This window comes from Taeniopygia guttata, chromosome 4 (assembly GCF_048771995.1).
Source record: "Taeniopygia guttata chromosome 4, bTaeGut7.mat, whole genome shotgun sequence".
In the NCBI taxonomy this organism is placed as follows: domain Eukaryota; kingdom Metazoa; phylum Chordata; class Aves; order Passeriformes; family Estrildidae; genus Taeniopygia; species Taeniopygia guttata.
In genome coordinates this window covers 69,677,164-69,702,811 of record NC_133028.1, presented here as the reverse complement: position 1 = coordinate 69,702,811, position 25,648 = coordinate 69,677,164, and the positions used below count along the sequence as shown (strand labels likewise).

The 25,648-nt window shown below is 43.8% G+C and overlaps 1 protein-coding gene across 11 annotated transcripts in view; it reads left to right on the top strand.

Moving 5' to 3' along the window:
- Positions 1-25,648, top strand: part of ANKRD17 (ankyrin repeat domain 17) — a 67,975-nt gene that overhangs the window by 39,560 nt on the left and 2,767 nt on the right. For 3 of the 11 annotated variants that reach the window (XM_072928914.1, XM_072928917.1, XM_030272225.4), the window contains exons 8-31: positions 2,083-2,320; positions 2,481-2,672; positions 3,012-3,121; positions 3,856-3,943; positions 4,490-4,617; positions 5,030-5,173; positions 5,717-5,819; positions 7,343-8,098; positions 13,283-13,431; positions 14,525-14,636; positions 14,782-14,927; positions 15,935-16,077; positions 16,469-16,682; positions 17,041-17,216; positions 17,450-17,612; positions 18,325-18,420; positions 18,578-18,694; positions 19,168-19,339; positions 19,572-20,019; positions 20,105-20,260; positions 20,474-20,623; positions 21,113-22,761; positions 23,747-23,944; positions 24,518-24,766. In XM_072928914.1, the coding sequence (XP_072785015.1) occupies positions 2,083-2,320; positions 2,481-2,672; positions 3,012-3,121; positions 3,856-3,943; positions 4,490-4,617; positions 5,030-5,173; positions 5,717-5,819; positions 7,343-8,098; positions 13,283-13,431; positions 14,525-14,636; positions 14,782-14,927; positions 15,935-16,077; positions 16,469-16,682; positions 17,041-17,216; positions 17,450-17,612; positions 18,325-18,420; positions 18,578-18,694; positions 19,168-19,339; positions 19,572-20,019; positions 20,105-20,260; positions 20,474-20,623; positions 21,113-22,761; positions 23,747-23,944; positions 24,518-24,766 (6,097 nt within the window). Of the gene's footprint in view, positions 1-2,082; positions 2,321-2,480; positions 2,673-3,011; positions 3,122-3,855; positions 3,944-4,489; positions 4,618-5,029; positions 5,174-5,716; positions 5,820-7,342; positions 8,099-13,282; positions 13,432-14,524; positions 14,637-14,781; positions 14,928-15,934; positions 16,078-16,468; positions 16,683-17,040; positions 17,217-17,449; positions 17,613-18,324; positions 18,421-18,577; positions 18,695-19,167; positions 19,379-19,571; positions 20,020-20,104; positions 20,261-20,473; positions 20,624-21,112; positions 22,762-23,746; positions 23,945-24,517; positions 24,767-25,648 lie in introns of all 11 variants that reach the window. The other 8 variants (XM_072928912.1, XM_072928916.1, XM_030272221.4 and 5 more) reach the window with 5 other exon arrangements.

Sequence of the window (25,648 nt, the reverse complement as noted above, 5' to 3'; positions counted from 1 at the left end):
AGCTCTGCTGATGAGAGAAGGAGCAGATTTCTCTTAGCAGTATTTAAAAACCTTGCAGTGTGAAATGAAGCAGAGCAAGGACTCCCATCTCAGCATGTTCTTTGTGCAGAAACAGTTACTGCTCTTCAGTGGCACAAGAAAACTTCTTCTCTGGAACAGCACTGAGCTTGAATGTGTCCTCACAGAATTGTCTATCTGTGGCATAGCCAGTGCAGGTTTCAACCTTTCTGCAGCTTTGTGTGTTCAGGAAGACTTGTGCCTGAGTACTTTTTGTACAGAAGTTAATATTGATTTAATGCACATGAGGTGTTGTACAATGGCACTTGCTAGTGGGAGCAAAAAGCAGGTTGATCTAGTTGGTATTTCTTCTCGCTAAAGGACTGCTGCCCACAGAGCTTCAGCTTTAAAATGCAGCTAGTGCTCTCATGAAGATTGCTCAGGTGAATTTTTGTGATCTATTACCAGTTGGAAGGCTTTTCTTGGCTCTTGTAGGAGAGCTCAACAACCACACCCCATTGCAGGATTTATTAAAACATGGATCCAATTCCCTTGTGTGGTGGAGCTCCAGCAGCTCTCCTCCAGGCTGCTTGGCCCACATAGGAAGCTTTGAAGCAAGCCTTGGTGCTGCATCGTGCCATCCTCATTGTGGATCAGGGGTGAGCAGTTCGCTGTCTTGCCAGAGCCTGATGGATGAGGCACCGTCTCCGCATTTCCCTGAGGAAAGATTCTTTATGGAGGCTTGGAGTTTTTCCCTAAAATAGTACTGTCATTTCATGTAAAAGGTGAATATGTCCTAGTTAATGTCCTAGATATTTTTCCGAGAGGAAACTGTGCTTTGCTCCCTGGATATCAGAATAAGGTATGAAACACTTGAGAAAATGAAGCGGAAAAATGTCAGATGCAGTTTGGTATTTTGTCTGGAAAAGAGCTTTTTGGAGTTGTGGTTTCCAGCTTGGCAAGGATGGCTGTGGATGCGATTTGCTGCCTCTTAGGAATTAATCTGAGATGAAGGTGTACTTACCTCGTTCAGTGACAACCTTGGGAAAGCCTTGTGTTCCTGATGAGTGGCTGTTTATTCGCTGCAGCCCTCTGGTGTTTTGTTTGTCAGGTTGTGGTTCGTCCCAGTTGGAATGGTGGCCATCTCCTCATGGAGAAAACCATCTTGGAGAGTTTTTGCTGTTGTTGGAGTGCATCGACTGAGCCAGTCTCTGCTTCTGTCTGAACAAAGCAGAATGGAATGGCAATGGGTTGTGTCACTGTCAGGCCTCCAGTGTAAACATGGAGCTGAAAAGCCACTTCAAATAGTTCCTGAATTTATGGAATACTTAAAATATGATGGAGATCCTATGCTGAAGTATTTTTCAAGAAAGAAAGCAAATTTAGGAGCTGCCTTTTAGTAGAAGGGGTTTGATGGCACAATCATAGTGTCTGGAAAACCCTGACAGAATCCTGCCAAGGGATGGCTGTTGCTCAGGTGGATGGCTCCTGGGATGTGTAAGGAGCCCCTGACAAGTGGTGTCCTTTAGGCTTTTCTCTTGGAAGAAGAAACTAAGTCTTGACTCTGCTGTTAAATTAGCAATGAAATAGTTTTGCAGGAGCCACGAGGCAAGCCAGGTCAGTGTACACGGCTGCTTCTTAAGAAAGGGAGGAAGCAAAAGAACCTCACTATTGTTCTTGTGGAGGAGACAAGCTTCTAAAATAGTGGCGAGCTCCCTCTTGACTTTCTGGGTTTTATTTTGGAGTTCCCCCCCACCCCAAGTAAGTTGAAGTCTGATGCAAAATTGTCTCTCTTGTTGCTTACACCATTGACAGAGAGGTCTGATGTGAGGTTCATGGCACATATTCAGTGAAACATGCTCAGTGTTTCTACAAGTGCCTGTTCAGTATGGCAGATGTTTATCCAAGTATTTAGGCAAATATTCAGAAAAACTGTTCAGCAAGTTTAATTGTATTTTTGGACTCATTTTACTCACTCATTGATTTTTGTGTCTTCAGAGGGAATTTGAGTCTGTGACAAAAGTGGAGAAAAGCAGTTTTTCCATTTGGTCAGTCTTCTGATCTTGCTTTTTTTGGTATTTCCAGGATGGTCACGTGGAAGTGGCAAGATTACTTCTGGACAGTGGCGCTCAGGTGAACATGCCTGCAGACTCCTTCGAGTCTCCGCTGACTCTGGCAGCCTGTGGCGGGCACGTGGAGCTGGCAGCTCTGTTGATTGAACGTGGGGCTAACTTGGAAGAGGTCAATGATGAAGGATACACGCCACTGATGGAGGCAGCTCGAGAAGGCCACGAGGAGATGGTGGCACTGTTACTTGGGCAAGGTAACTGCTGCGGGCTGCAGCTCAGCGAGGCATGTATTGGGGAAGAAGCCTTAAGCTGCTGTGTTTTTTGTTTTCTTCGGTAGTAAGATGTCTTGTGCATATGGAAGTGGTTTATGTGCTGATCTTGCCCTCTGTAACTGGTGTTTTATATTGTTTGAAGGAGCAAACATCAATGCTCAGACAGAGGAGACGCAAGAAACCGCATTAACTCTGGCTTGCTGCGGAGGGTTTTTGGAGGTGGCCGATTTTCTCATTAAAGCAGGAGCTGACATAGAACTCGGCTGTTCCACACCTTTGATGGAGGCTGCTCAAGAGGGGCATTTGGAGCTGGTTAAATATTTATTAGCTGCGGGTATGGACTCATTTTATTAACACTTTTGTAAAGGCTATTCATTACATATTCTTTAGCAGCTCCTTGAAGTTGACTGTGAATGTCTTGGAAGCCCAAAGTCCCTGGTTGGAGTCTTAATTTAGCTTTTGAAGATTGAGTTGATGTAAACTTGTTTGGAGCTAACTTGCAGTTTATGTTTTTATTTCTCTAGAGTATCCGATCAAGTTATCAGTTTAATAGATGCTGGACTGGAAGGGGGAACTTTCATTTGCCATTTGATCCTGTAAACATTGTGGCGGCTTGTAGGTTTTCTGTAATGCCCATCATAAAGCTTACAAGGTTTTGTGCTTTCTGTTTCAGGGGCTAATGTGCACGCAACAACAGCAACAGGTGACACGGCTCTGACGTACGCCTGTGAAAATGGCCACACCGATGTAGCAGATGTCTTACTTCAGGCAGGTGCAGATCTGGTAAGTCATTTACCTTCTTTGAAAAATCAAAGTAGAATATTAAATTATTAAATTATTGAAGTGGAATATTAAATTATCAACACCTAATATTCTTTCTGTTTGTTTCTGTGTTCATTGCTGAAAATTGGCACATTCTTTAATGTATTTTGGGCTGTTAGATTACTCTAAAGCGCTGAGGTCAGTTACAGTCCTCTGGTGATTGAAATCTAAAGCATTTCCAGGCCATTCAAGGTTGCCTGGACAGGAAAATAGGAGATTTCATTCTTTTGACATGGTATTCGGCTTCAAATTGTTGAGCTGATTCTGGGTTAATCCTTATATCTACAAATATGTTCTATTCCTTATGCATCAGATAGTTGACATTCTGTTTGGTGTGCTGTAAATGAATTAAGATGATGGAGGTAAACTGATTTTTACTTTTCAGTAGGCTTGTACACCAGTGTGTTATCAAAAAAGTGATGTTAAGCATGTCAGAAGATGTCCTGTTTAACTAAAATCCCCCTCGTGTGCCTTGAGTGCTTTTTGTCCAGGAGTCAGACCTGTGCAGAGACAGGTGATGAATGGTTCATCTGCCTTCAAGGTACCCTTGGTTCCAACATCAGCTAAATATTTATGTCTAAGTTTGTGAAACACTAGAGAAGGATGTTCCATGTTCCATTCAGAAATCCAGGAGGCTGGCTTGCCTTCTTTCACATGCTACTTTGGATTTTGAAGCTTTTCTTTATCTGCTCTAGGAGCATGAGTCAGAAGGTGGAAGAACCCCTCTCATGAAAGCTGCCAGGGCAGGTCATGTTTGCACTGTTCAGTTCTTGATTAGCAAAGGTAAGAGTGTGGAATGGTTTGGGTTTTCCTGACTTTAGAAATACTTCACATGTCAGAGCCTAGTGTAACTTCCTTGGATTTGTTTTAAATATCCTAGCTCAAATAGGCAATTGATTCTCCAACTAGGCATGTAATGATTACATGTGGTTTCTGCTGAGATGAGTGGAACTGCGTGTAGTTGTAAAAATAGTGTATTTCAGTCTTTAATTCCTAATAAAAGCAGCAGTAGTAGGGATCCCTGGGGTCTCCATGGCCTGTGGTGCAGCTTTGGAGCACTGTCTTTGGCAGTTGAGCTACAAGTGCTTATTGGTTTCCAGATTTTGACTATAGCTTGCTTGATGTTTCAGTACAAACTGGGGATTCTGTTTTCCCTTTCTTGTGCTGGTTCTCATGAATTTTTCTTGTTCCTACCTTGCATGGAGTAGGACATCTGGCAGGATGGAATTTTCTCTGTGTAAATTGCAGAGTAGTTAATTCTGTTAGATTTGGCAGAGGTGCACCTGTTGAAGTCAGTTTCAGCTGATGCTTGCCATTGTGTTTCTGCAGGAGCAAATGTGAACAGGACCACAGCGAACAACGATCACACAGTGCTGTCGCTGGCCTGTGCTGGAGGTCACTTGGCAGTGGTGGAGTTACTGCTAGCTCATGGTGCTGATCCCACACACAGACTCAAGGTTTGTCCCTCAGCTGCCTTATTTTCCTCTAAAACTAAGGATACCCAGCTGGATTTTCTCCTTTTGTGTTCTCTACAACTCACCCAGCCTATGATGATTTAAATGGAAGTTCGCACAAGCAGATGTTCTGCTCATGTACGTGTTAGAGTTAGTGCAGGTCTCTTGATCATCCTGAGGATAAAGGCTGCCCTCCAGCTGTAAAGTGATGATTGTGGAAGAGGAAATATTTTTAAAGTACTTTTTTTCTTTTTAAATGCTTCATCAAGTCTTTAGGTTTAGATGTGAACTTGTGGAGATGGAGTATTTACTAGAGCAGAGGGCAGTCATATAGGTAGTGTGTTGTGTTTCCCAAAATGCTGCAGTGTTGTTTTTGTGATGCTCTTTTCTAACTCTGTGATCTTTCCCTCCTCAGGATGGATCGACCATGCTAATCGAGGCAGCCAAAGGCGGTCACACCAGCGTGGTTTGTTACCTTCTAGATTACCCAAACAACTTGCTTTCTGCTCCTCCGCCCGACGCCACTCAGCTGACCCCGCCATCCCATGACCTAAACAGGGTAAGATTTCAGGGCTCGTGATCTTCTTGCACTTGCTTGCTCGAGAGTTTAAAGGTGAGAGAAGAGTCAGTCATGCCATACCATGAAGTGTAGGTGAGCACACTGAAAATTACTTAGAGCTGTAATGGAATTGGGGAAGATTTTGGATGTTATGATGTAGTGCTCTCATCATTCTTACTTATTCTCTTAAGTTTTACTGGAAAAAAAACACTGAAGGTGGAAAAAAACAGCAAGTTCAAAGATGTGCTGAAATGAAACTCTACAGAATTTAATTTATAGCCCATTGTGGCTTGTATTTGCTGTGCAGCACTATACCATGCTGAGTGTAGTTCAGCAAGTAATTTTTTAGGTTAAAAATGCCAAGTACGTGGAGATCATGTGATCTGCAGGTGTTAATTACTGAACTCAGCATATTAAAAACCGTATTGAATGTTCTTAGTCACCATTAAACTCTATTTTTCTCACAGATTTTGTTTACCTTCTATTGAATTATAACTAGCACAGAGTATGAGAAAAGTAATCTGTTAGTATCCAACGTTTTAGGCTCCTCGAGTACCAGTGCAGGCGCTGCCCATGGTCGTCCCACCCCAGGAGCCTGACAAACCCCCTGCTAATGTCGCCACAACCCTTCCCATCAGAAATAAAGGTCAGTTGTAGTTCTGGAGCTTATTTTCTAAATATCCTTCCTAGGTAGAAGATAGAGGCTTGCACTTGTTAGCAGAGTAGTTCATATAAAGAGTGTTTGTGGATTCAGTCAAGGAAACTGCAATTTTGATTTTTTTTTTTTTTAATTTTTTTTTAAGGCTTTGCTTATCCATCAAGTATCAGTCATCTAACCCTGTAATCATAAAACGTCAAGAAATCTGCCTAAGTAAATATGTTAAAATCTCTAGTCTGACACACAGAACTAATGCAAAATATTACCCAGAAGTCTATAGAAATTGGATAATGGAAGTTGCAAAACCCATGTTAATCTCCATATCATAGTTGATTTGATTACTTGTGTTACCTTAGGTAGTAGTCTGGGAGTGGGTTTGACTAATTGGATTGAAGGCGGAATTTCTTGTGCAGTAAAATCTTTAGTCTGATGTGGCTCAGGTCCTCCTAGGACTAAATTTGCATCTATTTTGCTCTCGCCATTTTGACACTTAATGCTTTCTGTACTTAAGAATTCTCATCAAAAAGCAATTTTTATCAAGCATCAGCAGTAACAAATACAGGCGTGCATGTCCTAAAATTAATCCTGTGTGTACACTTGTATTGTTCTGGAGATACGGCGAGGATGGCTGGAAGAAACTGGGCACCTCCACTGCCTCAGATCCTGAGTTTTGATTTGCCTTTCGCCCTTCAAAATTAACCGATTGTTGCTTCTCCACCTGGTATGGCAGAGCATGTCAGCTGTGTTACTGGGGACTTCTGCATAAAAGACCAGTTGGATTAGTCCATTGCTTGTTCTTGCAGGAAGGCTGAAACATTTGCCTTGCCTGGACAGACAGCTGAGCTTTGACACAGGCAAAGTCATGTCTGCTATGGATAAAATGTAGTGGCTAAAGACACCCTGTTAGGTCCTGCTAAATCTAAATGACTGTCCTGGGTTCTGGCACTCTGTCACCTGTGCAAACCTGAATACCTGGAGCAAAAGGATGCCTAGTTCTAGAAAGCATAGCACTTCTTATAGTGTACCAGGTCGGTTGCAAAACCGGCAGCCTAGTCTCAGTCCTACAGATGTTTTTGTGTCCCTTGGGCTGCGCTTTCAGGGCTGTAAGCATATGTATATGTCCCAACACCATACCAGATGCAAAACACCAAGTAAAGAGACAGCATATCCTTGCTTTTTGTTCCCAGTTTTCTTGTAGCAGCACTCGGTAACAGCGGCTCGAGACAATCGCTTCCTTTGGCAAAAGCGTAACGATTGCTGGAGTAGACCTGTCACCGTAGCACAGGGCTTTGTGGGATGCATGTGCACTGGTGTGGCCTGTTAAATTGCAGTCCGACTGCTGGGTACAAATTGGCAGGTGTTCTTGGAGGGCCTTCGGGACACGCTGACCTTCTGTGGGTGCTGTGCCCTGGTGCGTAGCCGGCCACGCAGCGGCCCAGCAGTAGCTCTGTAATGAGGATGCCATTCGTATGCACTTCCATTGCTTCTGAGGGGGTTTCTTTTTCACACAGCTGCTTCTAAACAAAAGTCCAGCAGTCACTTGCCAACAAACAACCAGGATGTACAGGGTTACATCACCAATCAGTCTCCAGAGAGCATTGTAGAAGAGGCTCAGGGCAAGTTGACAGAGCTGGAGCAGAGGATAAAAGAAGCCATAGAGAAGAACGCTCAGCTGCAGTCCCTGGAATTGGCACATGCTGACCAGCTCACCAAAGAGAAGATTGAGGAGCTGAACAAAACGAGAGAGGAACAAATTCAGAAGAAACAAAAGATTTTGGAGGAACTGCAGAAAGTGGAGCGAGAGTTACAGCTGAAAACTCAGCAGCAGCTAAAAAAGCAATATCTAGAGGTAAAAGCGCAAAGAATTCAGCTCCAGCAGCAGCAGCAGCAACAGTCTTGCCAGCATCTGGGACTACTGACTCCCGTTGGGGTAGGAGAACAACTCTCAGAGGGAGACTATGCACGATTGCAGCAAGTGGACCCCATCTTGCTCAAAGATGACCCTCAGCAAGCTGCTGCGCAGACGGGTTTTGCACCAGTTCAGCCTCTGGCCATGCCACAAGCTTTGCCTCTGGCAGCAGGTTCCTTACCTCCAGGGTCCATCGCAAATCTTACAGAACTGCAAGGTGTTATAGTTGGACAGCCAGTGCTGGGCCAAGCACAACTAGCAGGGCTGGGGCAAGGAATACTGACAGAAACACAGCAAGGGTTAATGGTAGCCAGCCCTGCTCAGACGCTCAATGACACGCTGGATGACATCATGGCAGGTGGGTTTACATTGTTATGAGCAGGTATAATATTTGCTTGACCAGTTGAGGGTATGTCCACTCTTTTTATATGTGTGTGTGTGTGTTTGTGTATTCCCACGAGCTCTATGGCAAGCACCACTCGTCCTCTGATCCCTGTCTTGAGGAGTTGGGAAAACTAGCTTTTAACTTTTCAGTTCGCAGGGTGAGCTAACGGTGCCTCTTGGTCAGGTTGGTATGGTGGAGTGGCATTTTTAATTTGTCATAGTTTGGGGAGGGGTGTATTAGAGTTTGTGTGGTAGTTCTGTTTTGGCCTGATTGTAGCTCAGGAGTAGCACCATGATGGTACTGGGTAGTACTTGGGACTAGCGGAGAGCTAGTAGGCTGTAGGCTGAGCAACTGCAGCACCATAACTAGCCTATAAAATCTGAGGGACGTGTGGGTTTATCTTCAGAATAAGAGCTGCTCCTGTTGGCCTTCTGTAGTCTGCTTATTGGAAGCCTTTATTTCTGCTTGGGGAAAAAAGGCGATAATCCTATGGCTTTCTGAAACGTCTCCTCATAAAAATGGCTGCCAGCAGAAAACATGTTTAGCCTTACCAAATTCTTGTCATCACTTCAGAGAATTCTTTGCCCAGTGACATGAATGCTCTAAGGCCTTAAGCAGTAAAATAGGAGAATGAAGCAGGTTTTAAATGCAAGTTGTGACTGTTGTTTTAATTTACACCTCGCTCCATTGTGCTTCATCTGAACCCTTTCCATGCTCAAGCAGTCATTGAAATACCCCTTAGCTGAATAGAGACAAACTGGTAGGACATGTTCTTAAAAAAAATGTCACTTGATGAAAAAGTACCAAGATGCTCTTGGTTAAGCCAATGCACTGTCATTTTTGCAAGTGATGTCCATGTGAACAAGTCTGCTTTGCAAAGCTGTTAGGATGAGGGATGTGTGCCAGTGGAAGGCAGGTCTCCAAGAAGGTGTTAGTCTGGAGCTGGTCCTGCATGTACTTCAAGAGTTGTAGCACAGTAGTAGCATAGTCAGTGGAAGGTATGGTAACAGATTAAAACTACCAGGTGGTGATTTTGTAAAGCATTTGGAACACCACTTTTGAGGTGAGACACCTGATGAGTGGCCTTGTGTCCAGGCAAAACTTCATTAAAGGTGACAGAAACTTTTTTGATGGAAATCTTCTGTTAAAATTGAAGCACAGATGTAAAGATAGGAAGTGGATAAAAACACAAATGTATGCATGACAGAGTAAATAGAATTACATCTATCGTGCACTAAGAGTAACAGTTTCTCTAGTGGAACTGCTGGGGTACAGGACAACATGAATTTAAAAGCTGGGATGATTGCAGTTCTTGGTAACTTATAAAGAATCTGTGCAATGCACTTGAGTTGTGTTTAAATACAAGTGAAACCTGGAATTAGGACGTTTGGGACATGTGTTTTAGCTGCATGTCACATCTTGAGAAGGTGCCATTTCAGGTCACCTGCCGCATAGCCGAGTGCCTGTGTGTGCCTTTTTGGGCAGTCAGGTATTTCCAGTGTGAATTTAAGTGAATATTTTGTTTCTGCTCAGCCCCACTTGTTAGTAAGTGCCTGCACACATGCAGTTTAGAAGGAAGCCTGAATTCATTTTCTGTCAAGTGCCTGATTATAGGGTGTTTTTTTAAGCAAGAACAGACACTGGCTTGAGTGTAGAACTTCAGTGCTAGCCTGTAGTGAGTCCACAAATCACAGTTTAATGTGGAGCTGAAATGGGTTCAGTGTAACACAGAACATTTAAGTGGCCACTAAGTATTTGGTCAGTAATGTCGTGTACTGCTTTAAGAGAAGCTTCTAGAGTATTCTTATGGATCTAAATTCTTCTTTCTGAGGTGCCTCCAGTTTAGCTGCAGTCCAGAGCTGTGCTTACAGCACCAGTTAGAGAAACAAAGCTTCACCTTGACTGTGCAAACTTTAATGTGCATCTCTGTGCTTAATTAGTTGAAAACAATGGATAAGTAGTAAATAATACTTAATTTTTTCCTTTGGGCTCCTTTATGTTCCTGCTGGAATTGAGGACAAGCAAAAGGTTCGTTCTTGAGCTTCAGATGTTGGGCAAGATTTTTACTTGCTGTGAGACTTGTAAAAAGAAATATTTTTTAGGATTAGTTATGTAAGTCTTGTATGGAAACATTGCATCTGTTAAGTGGTGTGGTAAAGATCTAAAGAGAAAAACCACCTTGTTTTTAATAGAAAGCTTTTTACAAAGTAGAAATTATTCCAAGGATTATGTCCAGTCAAAGAGCTTCGCAAAGAACTTCAGGAATCTTGAAGCACTTGATAAAATGCATTCCTGGAAGCTACCTTGTGGGTTGAGTCAGTTGGAAATGCAGCTACTTAAATTAATACATCGGAAAGCAGGCTGTAAGCTTTTCACAGAGACTCAATACTGAAAAAATAATAATAGAGTGCCAACATCCCAGGAAAATCAGGTTGTATCCCACTTGGGACCTGAGCAGGAGCTGGTTTCATGTTGGGCTGACCTGCCTTAGGCTGCCTTGCACACTCTTAACTAATAACCAGCAAGACTCTAGGTGTGCAGTGGTTCTCAGGTTTCATCCATGGAGCCTTTCTTGCACAGCAGCAGCCCAGTGTTTGGGTAGGAATTCAGAACATAGCTTGCACAGTTACAGTCCGAGGCATGTTCTGCATCTCAAGTGCTCTAGAGTGATTTTAATGCTGTGTGGTACAAACATGGTTTGTAATAACTGAGGATACTACAGAGAAACTGGGGGCAGAGAAGGAACTGATGTGGAACAAGCCTGTAGAGCTGGCTTGAAACCAGTTGGAAAAAGCTGAGATGTCTCATATATTTCTTGTAGAGTATTTTTTCATTCTGTCCCTCATTGTGCCTCACTGTGTAATGTGGAACAGTTTTTGTCTGTGTACTGTTGGCATTACAGGAGACAGGAATAAGGCCAGGCCTGTGCCCACAGCAGGACAGCACTTGTGGGACATGTGATGACCACATGAGGAGAAGTGGGATTACAGGGGCATGTCGCACTGGTGAGGCCAGTGGGCATGGAGGAGGAGGCATCTGCTCTGACGGTGTCCTCTCTTCATTCACGTTAAGAGAACGTTGAGGTGTGGCCAGAAGCAAATCAATTAAAGAGCAGTGCTGTTCCAAATATCAGTAATCACAAAGCTGATTGTCTGATACCCCAGCAAATGTCCAAGACTGGAACTGGAGTAGTCAAACAATGCTTGGCGATGTCTTCCGACCAAGAAGCTTGACTAAGGCGTAGGTAGTCCTGTACTAAGTCATGTCTGTACTAAATATTCCAGTAGTGACCTAACTTAGAAGACTTGGTTATCCCAGGCATGAACTAGTGATGTTTCCATGGTGAAGTACAGACTTGAGTTCACTTTGCCACTAGGCCATTAGAGTAGGGCAAGGAGCAGAGTGCAGAGATAAATATTTGATTGTCAGTGTGTTCAGCGTGTAGAATCAAGCTAGCTGGTTACTCCTCTCAGTGCTCAGGACTGCTGTGAAAACCTTTTGGGTTGTTGAAACTTTGAATATTTTCACTTGGACACCATAGAAATTCTGTTCATCACCCTTGGCATGTTCATTAGAGATTTGAACTCCACGCCGGTGATGTTGAAATAAATATAATCAAAGGGATTACCCGTAAAAATGAGTATTGTGTCCCAGTGAATTGTGCTGTAGGTATATGAACTAAATTTGTGAATTCTTGCTGAAGTGCACCTCTGTCTTTTCTGGGTTTGTTTTGTGTTTTGGACAAGGGGTGATTGGGGTTTTTTTTTTTTGTTTTTTTCTCCCCTTACTACAAATGTAAAAAGTACACGTTACCTGAACTGAGACCTTCTTAACTAACTTGACTTTTTTTTTTAGCCTGAGAATTTACTAATGTCTCCTGTGATATGCTTCCCAGTCCCCTCTCTGGGACTTGAGCAGGAATTCTTAGAAACTGCTTAAAACCATGCAGTTTTTGACCTTATGTCAAAATATTTTGGCATATCTTCAGTATGGTAATTTTAATCTATACCTAGTGTGATTTGTGAGATAAGTTTTCAAAAGACACTCAAAGATCTAGATCAAGGGAGTTTGAGTTCTGAATTCTGACATAGTCTTAAATATAAGGTTAATGATACTTTGTGTTAGAAGTTGAGGGTTCTTTGCTTCTCCTGGTGCCAAATATTAGCTTCTTTGCTGGGATTTTGTGTAGGGAATCCAAAAATTAAATTCATTATGGCTGTAAAATAAGCTGCCTTGTAGAGGTGGGAGCACACTACTGGGCCTGTTAGGATACAGGTTTTGTGGCATCAGTTAGGAAACTTTAATTTTAAAGTGCTTTTGTCAACTGGGCAGAAGTGTGTGGTGCTTCACTTTCGCCTTTGCTGTTACACCAGGGAAACACTGGAGAAGTGACAGGGGAAAAAAACATGGAGTTCTTATGAGGAAAATTAGGAAAATGGTTGTTTTCCCCAAGAGCTGCTTTAGGCTCAAGTTTGCTGTGTGCTCCTAAACATCCCATGTATAGAATGAACTTCAGGGAGTGTGGCAGTCGGTGCTATCTGTGTCCATACACTGTTATCACTGTAAGTGGTGTTACCTTTGCTTACCTAAAGCCTTGACCAAACTCTCTGCAACCCGCTGTTACAAAGCTTCCACTTCTCTGGTTTCAGCAAATTCTGCTGTGTGAGCATCCTGCCCTGTTGCTTTTTTTGTTATGTTTATGGGGGATGGGGGTGAAGGCTGGACAGACTTCTACATGAAAACATTTAAACTGTTTTAAGAAAAATTGCATAGATACCCGTTGGTTGGACTTGTTCTGCAGCCCTGCTTCCAAAGGTACGGAGCTCCAGGTCCAAATAATGGCTGATTTGTTATAGGAAAGATCTTTGGGTTTAAAAAAAAAAAAAAAGAAATCTGATGGTGGGCTTTAAAAAACATGTCAATCTGATACTTAACTCTTTCTTTGATTGAATACAGTAAACCTTTTTCATAGCTCAAATTCTAACAGTTAAAGGATCAAAGGTTGGGCTCAATGTGTGGAATACATGTATTTGTGGAAAACAAGAGTTTTTAAGGAGTTCCATCTGTTGGTGGGAGTTCATCCCACTGTCCCTTTATTGTCACATTACACTTGGGAAGTGTTTTGCTTTGACTAAGTGTGGTTCTTCTGTCCAACAGCAGTGAGTGGAAGAGCATCTGCAATGTCAAACACTCCTACCCACAGCATTGCAACCTCAGTGTCCCAACCTCAGACGCCGACTCCGAGTCCCATCATTTCTCCTTCAGCCATGCTGCCCATCTACCCTGCTATAGACATCGATGCCCAGGTGAGCCTGCCACTCACAGATGCACAAAGCTGTATTTTCCTGCATCCTGAATAATGCAGTGGTGGCAGACAGCTCTGCTGTATAATGGATTGGGGTCTGGGGACTGGATTTGCTGCTTTTAGAAAGCCAGAGCAACGCCCCCAAGAGTCGCAACCCACTTTCCTCTGTGCTCTCACCAAACAAAAAGATGGTCTCTGAATGACTAAACACTTGTATTTCTTATTCCTTTGTTGTCAGTGTGATTATGATAAATAGCAGAGTTGCCTACTGACAGAAATGAAATGTTTTCTGGCCTGGTATCCTAAGACAAAAATAAGCCTTAAAGTATTGCACACAAAGTTTTTGGTTGTGCTTCCAAGTTGTTGACCGGAAAGTTTTGGAACTAATAATTGCTGTGGGGTTTTTTTAGCAAGAGGAGATAATTCAAGCTCACATTTCCACTTAGCGAAAGGCTTTTCTATATTGAAAATAGTTGTTAAAAGAGTAACTTCATGTTGACTTGGAGCTAGCTGGCCATCAGCAAAAAGCATACACATACTAACTGGCATATATCTGTGCACAGCTGTGGGCTGTACATAACATGACTGAGAATTAAGCAGCATGGAGCAGAGGAAAGTCATGAGATCACTGTGGAGAAAAGGAGAGAAACCTCTGGAAAATCAGCCCTTGCTACTTAGTTGCTTGTGGCACTTGGCTTGGATTCTGCCCTAATGAAGTCTTTGGCACTCCTGAACTGGAGTGCTAAGAATTAAAGACAATTCTTATCTTCATTATACCATCTAAAGGTCACAGTCAAGCAGTGGTAAAGAAGTTAATCTGGTTAGCAGAGCACAGATGAGAGCTCAGTTCTTGAAGAATCCCAATTCTTCTTAAGGATTTCTTCTTAAATCTCCCAGCAGAGCTGCCTTGAGAGGTAGAATCCTGTCATGAACTTGCACACAGCTGTCAAGGGGGGCATCCATAAACATACCCTTAGCTTATAGAAGCTTTTTCTTTTGGCATGGGTACAGTTGTTTTGGCTAATGTGCACTATAACAGAGGCTGTACTTGATAAAGCAAGTATTTATCTTGTGTGTATGTCTGTCTGGTTTAGACTGAGAGTAACCACGACACAGCCTTGACGCTGGCTTGTGCTGGTGGCCATGAAGAACTGGTTCAAACCCTGCTGGAGAGAGGAGCTAACATTGAACACAGGGACAAGAAAGGTGGGTATCTCACCATAGCAGTACAAACCCTGTCTGCTTTGCCAGTGTGCCCCACTAAATAAATCCCCAGTAAGCCTAGACTTCATGTGAAACCTTTAGGCTTGCTCTTGTGGTGGTTTAACTCCTGTCACGTTTTCTGTTTCAGGGTTTACTCCGCTTATTTTGGCTGCTACAGCCGGACATGTGGGTGTTGTAGAAATCCTGCTGGATAATGGAGCTGATATTGAAGCGCAGTCTGAGAGAACCAAGGACACTCCCTTGTCTTTGGCTTGTTCAGGAGGGAGGCAAGAGGTAAAGTAAACCTTAAATCTTCAGAAACAGTGTGTCAATGACATACCGTGTCGGTACAGTACAAGAATCTTCCAGAAAAGATACAGTCACATGGGTTGTATGTTTAAAAAAGATGCAAAGAGCTTCACAATTTCCAATTTACACATTACCATGTGTCTCATATAGACTGCTTTTTCTCTTTTGATAATGGGACTGGTGCTGTGCAGGTATCCTCGTGAATGCAGTCATTAATTCCCCATTATGGGACTTTTACCAGCATAATTAGATGCAGATATGAAATGAATGCTGTCATGATTATTCTTGCTGAGAATCAGGAGCTGGACACAAATGGGTTCCATATATGAGCCTTGTCATAGTTTTTGGGGAAAAAATGGGAAAAATCTGGGCTTTGGGCAGCAGAGATGATGTCAGGAACACCCTCCTGCCCAAATTTTGGGTTTGACACTATATTTATTCTAGGATTTCATGGAGAAACATTCTGATTGAGAATTGTGCAGGTCTGATCTAAACTTTTTTAATGCTTAAAACCTGAAAGTGAAGCAAATTTAACATTGCAATGGAAGTGACACCATGGGTTTTCACTTTAATGCACACTGTGTTTTTAAGTTGCTAGACAGTTCAGTTTCTTGTCAAGTCCTCTGCAGGAGAGGCAAAAAAGTACGAATACTTTGTGCACCATATTGAAGCTGAATCTCTGGGTCTGGCAGGCTTTAAAACCAGCTGAAATAATCCTGAGGAGATCTGCTTTTTCTTACTGTGCTGTTGAATTTGGCAGACTCACAAGCAGCCATGATTGATTTTTTTTTTATTTTAAAGGAAGCTTTTTTTGGGATCACAGGTGTGGCCTCATCCGGTCATCAAGGCAAGGAGTATAGCAAAGCAACTGATAAAAGCAACTTTCTTACCTTTGACATCTTCCAACAAAACATTAAGGTCTAAAAAGCATTTGTCTTGAATAGATTTGAAGTTTGGGAGAAAACCAGATGTTATTTGTTGCAACACTGCAGGTGGTGGAGTTGCTGCTAGCTCGAGGGGCAAACAAGGAGCACAGGAATGTGTCTGATTACACACCTTTGAGCCTTGCCGCCTCAGGTGGCTACGTGAACATTATCAAGATTCTGCTGAATGCTGGGGCAGAAATCAATTCCAGGCAAGTTCCCTTTATAGCCCTTATCTCATGTGCTTGGTTGTGAGTTATGTGAGGAAGGTGTGTGTGTTTTCCCTGCCTAGTTTCTCTCTGTGTGTGCATTTATGCCATGCTTTTGCATCTGTTGGGAGTTAGAAAACAGCTCAGGTGTGAGCTGCACGGGTACAAGGAAAGGGCCAAGCACAGGCTATAAGTTACAAGCACACTTTATAAGAGATGCCCGTCAGTTTGCCAAACCATGCTGCTGTGGATAACCTCTTGTAGGTTCAGTAGAAGTTGGTTTGCAGCTGATTTTTCAGTCTTGTGTAAGTACCCTGCCTCCAACAGTTTATTATAGTCACATTTCTGAAATGACCTTAAAATCAGTTTTGGCTCTTTCTTGCCTCTCTTTCAGAACTGGTAGCAAATTGGGCATTTCTCCCTTGATGCTGGCAGCCATGAATGGGCACACTGCTGCTGTCAAGCTGTTACTGGACATGGGCTCTGATATAAATGCCCAGATCGAGACCAACAGGAATACAGCTCTGACTCTGGCCTGTTTTCAAGGAAGAACTGAGGTGGTCAGCCTGCTACTTGATAGAAAAGCTAATGTGGAACACAGAGCCAAGGTAAAGAGCAAACAGCTGGAGGGGTCTCCAGAGAATGCTGCTTGTAAGTCACCGTGTCTGTGTTGGTACCTGATTTTCCTGACTCTGTGCAAGTCAGCTTCTCGAGTTCTCTAGTCCAGATAACTGAACTGAACCAGATACCATATAGAAAAAAAATAGCTGCATTTAAGGGCTAAGATTTTGGTGGTTGCAAAGCTCATCAAAAAATGTGTTTCTTCAGAGAAGTGTTGATTCATCTTGAGGCGCTTACAAGTGTAAGGACAGCAATCCATTATGTTTGTGAGTCAGATAAATACTGTGTCTCAGGTAAGCCACTCACCCCTCACTGATGGCTTCTTTCTCCTGCTTGTTGTCCCAGACTGGTCTCACACCCTTGATGGAAGCAGCTTCTGGGGGATATGCAGAAGTGGGCAGGGTCTTGCTGGACAAAGGTGCAGATGTCAATGCTCCCCCAGTACCTTCATCCAGAGACACAGCTTTAACCATTGCGGCAGACAAAGGGCACTACAAGTTCTGTGAGCTCCTCATTAGCAGGTATGGTGTTGGCAAGTGAGCAGCTTAAAGGAAAATGTGGCTGTGTTTAGGCTTCATTTTCCTAATATACAGTAATATTTTCAAATAGCCAGTAAAGGTCAGGAAATGGGAAAGGTTCTGTGTGTCTGATTTTTACCAAAAAATTTAACTTATCTCAGCTACTCAAATTAAGTTCTTCTTGGGGTCAGAGTGCTTCCTTTTGCCTAAAGGCAGGAATGTGTTTGGTTTTGTAGGGGAGCTCACATCGATGTGCGGAACAAGAAGGGGAATACTCCACTGTGGCTGGCAGCAAATGGGGGGCATCTTGATGTTGTCCAGCTGCTGGTCCAGGCTGGAGCTGACGTGGATGCAGCTGATAACAGGAAAATAACTCCTCTCATGGCAGCCTTCCGAAAGGTAGATTGTGAAGTTTAGCTTGGCTCTTAGCTAGCATTGTCTTGCTCATCCCTACATAGCTGTTAGAAGTAGAACATACTGACAGAATCTACATATTTAATAATATCTCAGTTAATTTTACTTGGCCTTGAATCTTCAGAAACAGATACGTGTGTCACCTGTGTAATATCAGAGTTCAATTCTAATTGCTGTTTGCTTTATGGGCAGTTCAGTGAGTCTGGTTCTGGTGTCTGTTTCTGTGTGATAGAACTGGGGGGGAAATAGGATTGGTTCCTTAGGCAAGAGAGGGTGAGGACTTTGGTCCAAAAAGTGTGGTTTAGCCTGATTAGTCTACAAATGATTTCTGTTAGTAAGAGGGTGTAGTTGAGGTGTTGCATTACTGCAAACATTGCAGAAGCCTGTAGCTGTTAAGCTGTTAGAGTTGGGCATTTGAAAACTGCCCCAAAAAAGGCAGAAGTTTGTGCAGGTACTTGTGGAGTAAGGGCAACCTGACAAGAGGTAATTACTTGCCTTCTCTGGTGTCAGAAATGTGCAGAAATGTGCCTCACTAGTTCCAAAGGTGAGAAAGATCTCAAAAGATGTGTTGAGAGCTTCATGTGCTGAGGAGTTGCAAATAAATATTTTGCAAGGAGTGCTGGGGCTGAAGCGTTTCTCAGTAAACCAGAGGCAGCTGGTCTGATAGACAGTGTTGTCCCTGAAATTTGTTTTGCAGGGTCATGTGAAAGTGGTGCGTTACCTGGTGAAAGAGGTGAACCAGTTCCCGTCTGACTCGGAGTGCATGAGATACATCGCGACCATCACTGATAAGGTAAGATGGGGGGGGAAGGAAACACTTGGCAAGGAACAGTGTTGTGTCTCAGCTTCAGAGACAGTGATATGACCTCTCTTCAGCTCATTGGCCACCATTTTTCAGCAAGAAATGGGAACACGTGGCACTTTGTTCTCAATGTGCTTTGTCATTTCAGGAGATGCTGAAGAAGTGCCACCTGTGCATGGAGTCAATTGTTCAAGCCAAAGATAGACAGGCTGCAGAAGCCAACAAAAATGCAAGCATTCTGCTAGAGGAACTGGACTTGGAGAAGGCAAGTGGAAAGAGTTGCGGCTGGGAATATTTCTCTCTTAAAATTCCAATTTCACGTTCCTTCAAAATGATAAGGTCGGTAAAAGCAGTTATTGGGGTATAGGAGTGTGTGTAGTGACCATAATTGGAGTGTCCAGAGCTGAGCATCTTCTTGTTCAGGTAACCCTTGAACTTTGCTATTATTCAGAGACACTGGATCAGGAAATGCCACTGTAACTATTTCCTCCGTACCAAAAGAAGGATTTCTGAATATGACTTGTCAGAAAAAACGAGTGTGGCATTTTCTAGTCATTCATATGGATTTTAGGTCTAAACCAAATTTTGTATCCTAAATATTAAAAAAAGAACTAATTTACTAAAAACCATAGTACTGTAGTAGAAATAAAACAGAAAAGTCCAAGGAAATAAAAAGCATTTAATTTCTTGAAATGCATGGGACATCTTGTAATGCTGTTCCATGTGCTTGACTTGTAGCTAAGGGAAGAAAGCAGGAGACTGGCTCTGGCTGCCAAAAGAGAGAAGAGAAAAGAGAAAAGGAGGAAGAAAAAAGAAGAACAAAGGCGAAAACTAGAAGAAATAGAAGCAAAAAATAAAGAGAATTTTGAACTTCAAGCTGCTCAGGAGAAGGAGAAGTTAAAAGCTGAAGGTGATTACTGCAATTATTCCAAGAAAAGAATGAAATTCGGTATGAGCTGGTATGACATCTGTAATAGATTTATGGATGTCTCATAGTCAAGGGTTTTGTAGGTTTCTTGGAGCTTTGTAAAAAATTTAGTCCTAAGATTTTTTGATAGGACAGATGTGATTTGGAAGGCAAAATACTCAAGTTTCCTCAGACCAGCTAAATTAGTCCTGCTTTTTCTTTACTCTTCTATCAGATGATCCTGAGGTCCCAATGGAGCCTCCCAGTGCTACCACCACCACCACCATAGGTATATCTGCAACCTGGACTACGTTGGCAGGTTCTCATGGGAAGAGAAATAACACCATCACCACAACGAGCTCCAAGAGGAAAAACAGGAAAAACAAAGTAACCCCTGATAATGTTCAGATAATATTCGATGATCAGCTTCCCATTTCCTATAGCCAACCTGAGAAGGTGAATGGGGAATCCAAGAGCAGCAGCACTAGCGAGAGTGGTGACAGTGACAATATGAGGATCTCCAGCTGCAGCGATGAGAGCAGCAATAGCAACAGCAGCCACAAAAGTGACAATCATTCCTCCACAGCTGTCACTAACACACAGAGCAACAAAAAGCAACCATCGGTGCTCGTCACTTGTCCAAAGGATGAGAGGAAAGCAGTGCCTGGCAAGTCATCCATCAAGTAAGTTCCTGTGACCGTAAATGCAAAATGCAAGTCATCCTTTTTTTCTCCCCCACGTAATGACAGCATTTAATTCCTTTTGCAGGTTGTCTGAAGTTATTAATGAAGTGACAAGTAATTCCTTGTCTACTTGCACAAAATCCGCTCCTTCTCCCCTTTCTTCTCCAAACGGAAAGCTAACCATTGCTAGTCCTAAACGTGGTCAGAAAAGAGAAGAAGGTTGGAAGGAAGTTGTGAGAAGGTAAGCAGAATAATTCCCCTAATTCCCTTTGATGCTGTCCTTTGTGTAGCCCTGCTTGGAGTTACTGAATGACCACCTTCTTAGTGGGTTTGAGATCTCACAAAGTTGCTGCTGCATGTGTTGAATCAGAAAATACAGTATGCTTTTGACCAGCCTGCCCACAGCTTCTTGCCAAGGATGTGTTTCCTACTTAATGTTGTTTCTTTTATATAGGTCCAAGAAGGTTTCTGTCCCATCAACTGTGATTTCCAGAGTTATTGGCAGAGGAGGATGTAACATCAACGCGATCCGGGAGTGCACGGGAGCACATATAGATATTGACAAACAGAAGGATAAAACTGGAGACCGAATCATCACAATAAGGTAAGCAGGATCCTGCATTGGTCCGTCCTGTGGGTATTCTCTCCTTGTAGAATGTTTGTCTGCATAGGAAAATTAAAGGCTTGATCTGGTTGTTCCTTGGAAGATCTCTTGGAAGCAGGGGAGATGAATGGGATGGGGAAACAGAGTATAACCACCAGCAGGTACAAAAGACAGCTTGTGAGATAAGGTGAAACATAAATGTTGGGGTTCTGTGTTTGGGCTTGTTAGTACATGGTGAAACATGAAGACATATTTAGGGAAGCAAATAGTTTATCCATTTGAGTTTTTTGGGATTTGGGGCATTCAACTTGAACTTGTTGAGTAGCTGTCTGCAGCAGGACCGTGCCAAGCTCAGTTTTTGGATAGACAGTTACTTTCTGATTTGTGTTGGGATGATAGCAGACAGGTTTGGGTTGTGTGTGGGAGGTCTTTGGCTATAACATGCGTAAATGCTTTAGATGCGCTTTTTCTATCCTTTTTTTTTTGTAGGGGTGGCACAGAGTCAACCAGACAGGCCACACAGTTGATCAATGCTCTGATTAAGGATCCAGATAAGGAAATAGATGAACTTATTCCAAAGAACCGTTTGAAAAGTTCAACTGTAAATTCCAAAATAGGGTCCTCGACACCTGCCACCACTACAGCTGCTAACAGTTCTCTCGTGGGCATCAAAGTGACCACTGTAGCTGCTTCGTCAACATCTCAGACCGCCTCCGCGCTCACCGTGCCTGCAATCTCCTCAGCATCCAGTCATAAAAGCATTAAGAACCCCGTGAACAACGTGCGGCCTGGTTTCCAAGTTTCTCTTCCGTTGGCATATCCTCCTCCGCAGTTTGCACACGCGCTCCTCGCTGCTCAGACGTTCCAGCAGATCCGTCCGCCGCGGCTGCCCATGACGCACTTCGGAGGTACCTTCCCACCAGCCCAGTCCACGTGGGGTCCGTTTCCCGTCAGGCCGCTGAGCCCCGCCCGAGCTACGAACTCGCCGAAACCTCACATGGTGCCTCGCCACAACAGCCAGAACAGCAGCGGTTCTCAGGTGAATTCAGCAAGTTCTTTGACCACGAGTCCCACGGCAACAACGACTTCAGTGGCTTCTACTGTGCCTGGATCTTCGGCGAGCGGCAACCCGAGCTCCCCTTCGGTCAGGAGGCAGCTGTTCGTCACGGTGGTGAAGACGTCCAACGCCACCACCACCACCGTGACGACCACGGCGAGCAACACGAGCACGGCGCCCACGAACACCACGTATCCGACTCCTACTGCCAAAGAACACTACCCTGCATCTTCCCCCTCATCTCCCTCTCCTCCTGCGCAGCCGGCGGGCGTCTCCAGGAGCAGTCCTCCCGACTGCGCGGCAGCCTCTCCCAACAAAGGTGCGCCTCCGTCTGAGCCAGACGTGGGGAGCCCGCCCACGGTGGATGCGGGCGGCTCGACCAGCAGCAGGCAGCCCAATCCTGGGACCAGCAGCTCCTCTGTGCATCCTGCTCATCAGCAGCCCCCTGGAGCTCCTCTGCCAGAGGCCAGGCCCCCTCTCCAGCAACCTCAGGTTCCTGCACCAGATCCTCGCATGGTTGTGCCTCCGAATTTAGCGGCGACGAGCTCATCCGCTCCGGCGGTAGGCGCGAGCAACGCTCCCATGACCTACCCCGTGTCCCAGCCGGCCATGGGGTCTGCTCAGCCCCCAGCCAAGATGGAAACCCCAGCCATCAGACCGCCTGTCCATGGAACTGGCAGCGTCCCCAAGAATCCAGCTCCTGTGCAAAACTCCTCTGTCGCAGTCCTCAACGTTAACCACATCAAAAGGCCCCACAGCGTTCCTTCTTCAGTGCAGCTTCCTTCTACCTTAAGTACACAAAGTGCTTCTCAGAATTCGGCCCACCCAGCGAACAAGCCCATGGGGAACAACTTCAGTGCTACTCTGCCTTTTGGGCCCTTTAGTACGTTGTTTGAGAACAGCCCCACGTCTGCTCATGCCTTCTGGGGTGGGTCCGTCGTTTCCTCTCAGACAACACCAGAATCCATGCTCTCAGCTAAGTCCTCATTTTTGCCAAATTCAGATCCATTACATCAGTCTGATACTTCCAAAGCCCCAGGTTTTAGGCCACCGTTACAGAGGCCAGCTCCAAGTCCCTCAGGTAAGTCTCTGGCTTGTGTCCCTACCATAATAGTACAGTTTATTCTTGTTTTTTAAGCTGAGTTCATTTTAAGTGCCATGTCAAATCTAGTAACTGTTTGGCAGCTGATGGGCTTGGTAAAATAGGGCTTTGCTATTCCAGTCTGTTCCTCTCCAATAGCTGAGATAATGAAACACTCTCATTTCCTCCTCCCTTCCCTATCTGATAGTGGCTGTGCAATTTTGTCATACCTTGTCCTGAGACTGCAGAAAAATATGCAGCATTTTCCAAGGGCTAATATGGTAAAAAAAGTGGTGTTTTGCTATGAACTTGTAACTTGCAAGAGGTGTGTTCTCTTAATTTCAAAATTGGATGCAAAAAATGTCATTTCCTTGACTGCCTGCATTTTTTAGTGTACTGTTGAGTTTTCTGCCCAAAACGGAGGCCAAGGGGTTGTCACAGAATCTGTTATGTAGCTTCCAGAAAGTACATATATGGTTTGGACCATCTCTGCCCGATTTTGTAGCACCACTGATCTGTTAATGGTGTGAAAGATAGAGCAGCTCTTTCATTCCTGTTTTGTGAATATGATGGTGTTGAATTTTTTCATCTTGATATACTAGTCAACATTTTGATTAGGGCCCTGTATGTCCCAAATATACACAAATGCATAAGTCTTAGATCCCTAAGATTTTGTTTTTCACTTTCTTCATTGAAGAGAACATGAAGGGAGCAGTAATTCCTGTATTTTGACTGTCTTGGCTAATTGGTGGCATTTGATGTTAAGGAAGAATCATTCTTGATTTAAGTGTAGAGCACAACTGCCACATACCAGATAGATTTGCAGAGTGTGAAGCTTAATGCTCCAGTTTCCTTTGGAAAGCTGTAACACACACTCCCTAAGACGGATTGGATAAAAGTTTTCCTTTCTATTTCCATGATACGGGTGACCTCTTGCTGGAGTGTTGGACTTGTGGGAGTCACTTGTGCCTGTTTTCTCTCGCAGGTATTGTCAGTATGGATTCTCCCTATGCTTCTGTAACACCTTCTTCTACACACCTGGGGACCTTTGCCTCGAACCTGTCGGGAGGGCAGATCTACGCGCCCGGGACACCGCTGGGCGGAGCGCCTGCAGCTGCTAATTTTAACAGACAGCATTTTTCCCCTCTTAGTTTATTGCCTCCATGTTCATCAGCATCAAATGGTGAGTTCTGGTCAGCAGGAAGCTGCTGTATAAATAAAATTGTCCTGCATAAGGAATTCTGGGAGAATATCTTCAGGGCAGGTTCTGGTACCTTCCTCTACCTTTGGCACCTGCAGTTAGGAGTATTTTGGACAGAAAACAAATAAGCTGTTGAGTGCTGGCTTATTTATAGGGAACATGTTCATAGGCAAAAACAATGACAAAAAAAAAAATACCCAGGGAACAAATCAAGAAGAAGAAGAAACAAACCCAACAAAGACATGAGTTTATGTGGGCTTATTTCAGCTCTGGTGTAGGATATAATCCTCAAATCCTCTGTTGCTGATGGACAGTGATGCTTAGTTAAGGTTTTGTGGTGTGTGTCCTCCAGTGGCTGAGCTACTGGGGCATAATAAGCATTTTATATAAGGGGCTAAATCAGTGATGAATATCTCTGTGATCTGGAAAGAAAATTATCCTGAGGTGGATGAATGTGGCATTAACCAGCTCCCTCTTGTCAGCTGTTGGACATTGAAGGATAGGTTTGTGGGATCTGGCCACCATCACTAAGTGCTCCTGTTGCTCTCCTTGCAGAATCTCCTGCTCAGTCCGTGTCCTCTGGAGTACGAGCACCCTCTCCCACCCCTTCAGCAGTGTCCTTGGGATCAGAAAAACCCAGTAACGTTTCTCAGGACAGAAAAGTTCCTGTTCCTATTGGGACTGAACGGTCTGCACGTATTAGACAAACTGGAACGTCTGCTCCTTCTGTAATTGGGAGCAACTTGGCTGCTCCAGTGGGACACAGTGGGATCTGGTCCTTCGAAGGTATAGGTGGCAGTCAAGGTAGGTGTTGTTCATAGATGCACTTGAGTTGATCACAGCGTTGTGTTTGCCAAACTTGTCTTCAGCACAGGATCATGCAGAATTGAGTGCCTGAAAACACAGAAATGTTCTTTCCAAAAGGTTTGGAGCAAGGGCTTCTCGAGCCTTCCTGTCCACTTAATTGTTTTAACAAGGTTTCTGAAGCCCTCGGGTGTTCTGAAATGTCCTGCCTATGAAGATTTGGTACTCCCAAGTAGGAGCAGGAAAAATAAAAACAGGCCTTCCAGGGATGAACACAGTGAGGATCACTGAATTTAGGAAGAGGGGAAATTAAGGTGTCACAAGAGAACTGTCTGGAGTTTCTTGTTGATAAAGAGGTTGTTTGTACAGTAGAAGTTAATATTTAATTTGTAGCTAAGGTAGAACTTTTTGTGCTGAGGATGTGCTTTTATAAAGTGATATTCCACATTTGGATTTCCTTTGTTCTTTTCAGACGTTTGCCTTCTACTGCCACAAGGCTCTTGGCTCTCCAGGGGTCACATAAAATTTCATGTTTCAGAAATTAACAATTTCATTTAATCATCCCTACAGCTTTTCTTACCAAACTTGTCAGGAGTCTTGGATGCAATTTCTGGGCAACTGATGAACTTTCTTCATATTGATTGGGTTTTTTTGGGGCGTTCATTTTTAATTTCTTTAGGTTTTTTTTGCTTGGGATGGGGGATATGAATATTGAGACTGTGTTGGATCAGACCTCTGGATGTCCTGTCAGCCTCCTGCACAAAATGGGGTTTGCCATGAGTTCTGTCTGAATTGCTCAGGGCTTTATCCAATCAGCTCTGGAAAACCTGCAAGGATTGGAACTGCTCCATCGTTCAGAGCAATATGTTCTGCTTCTTGACC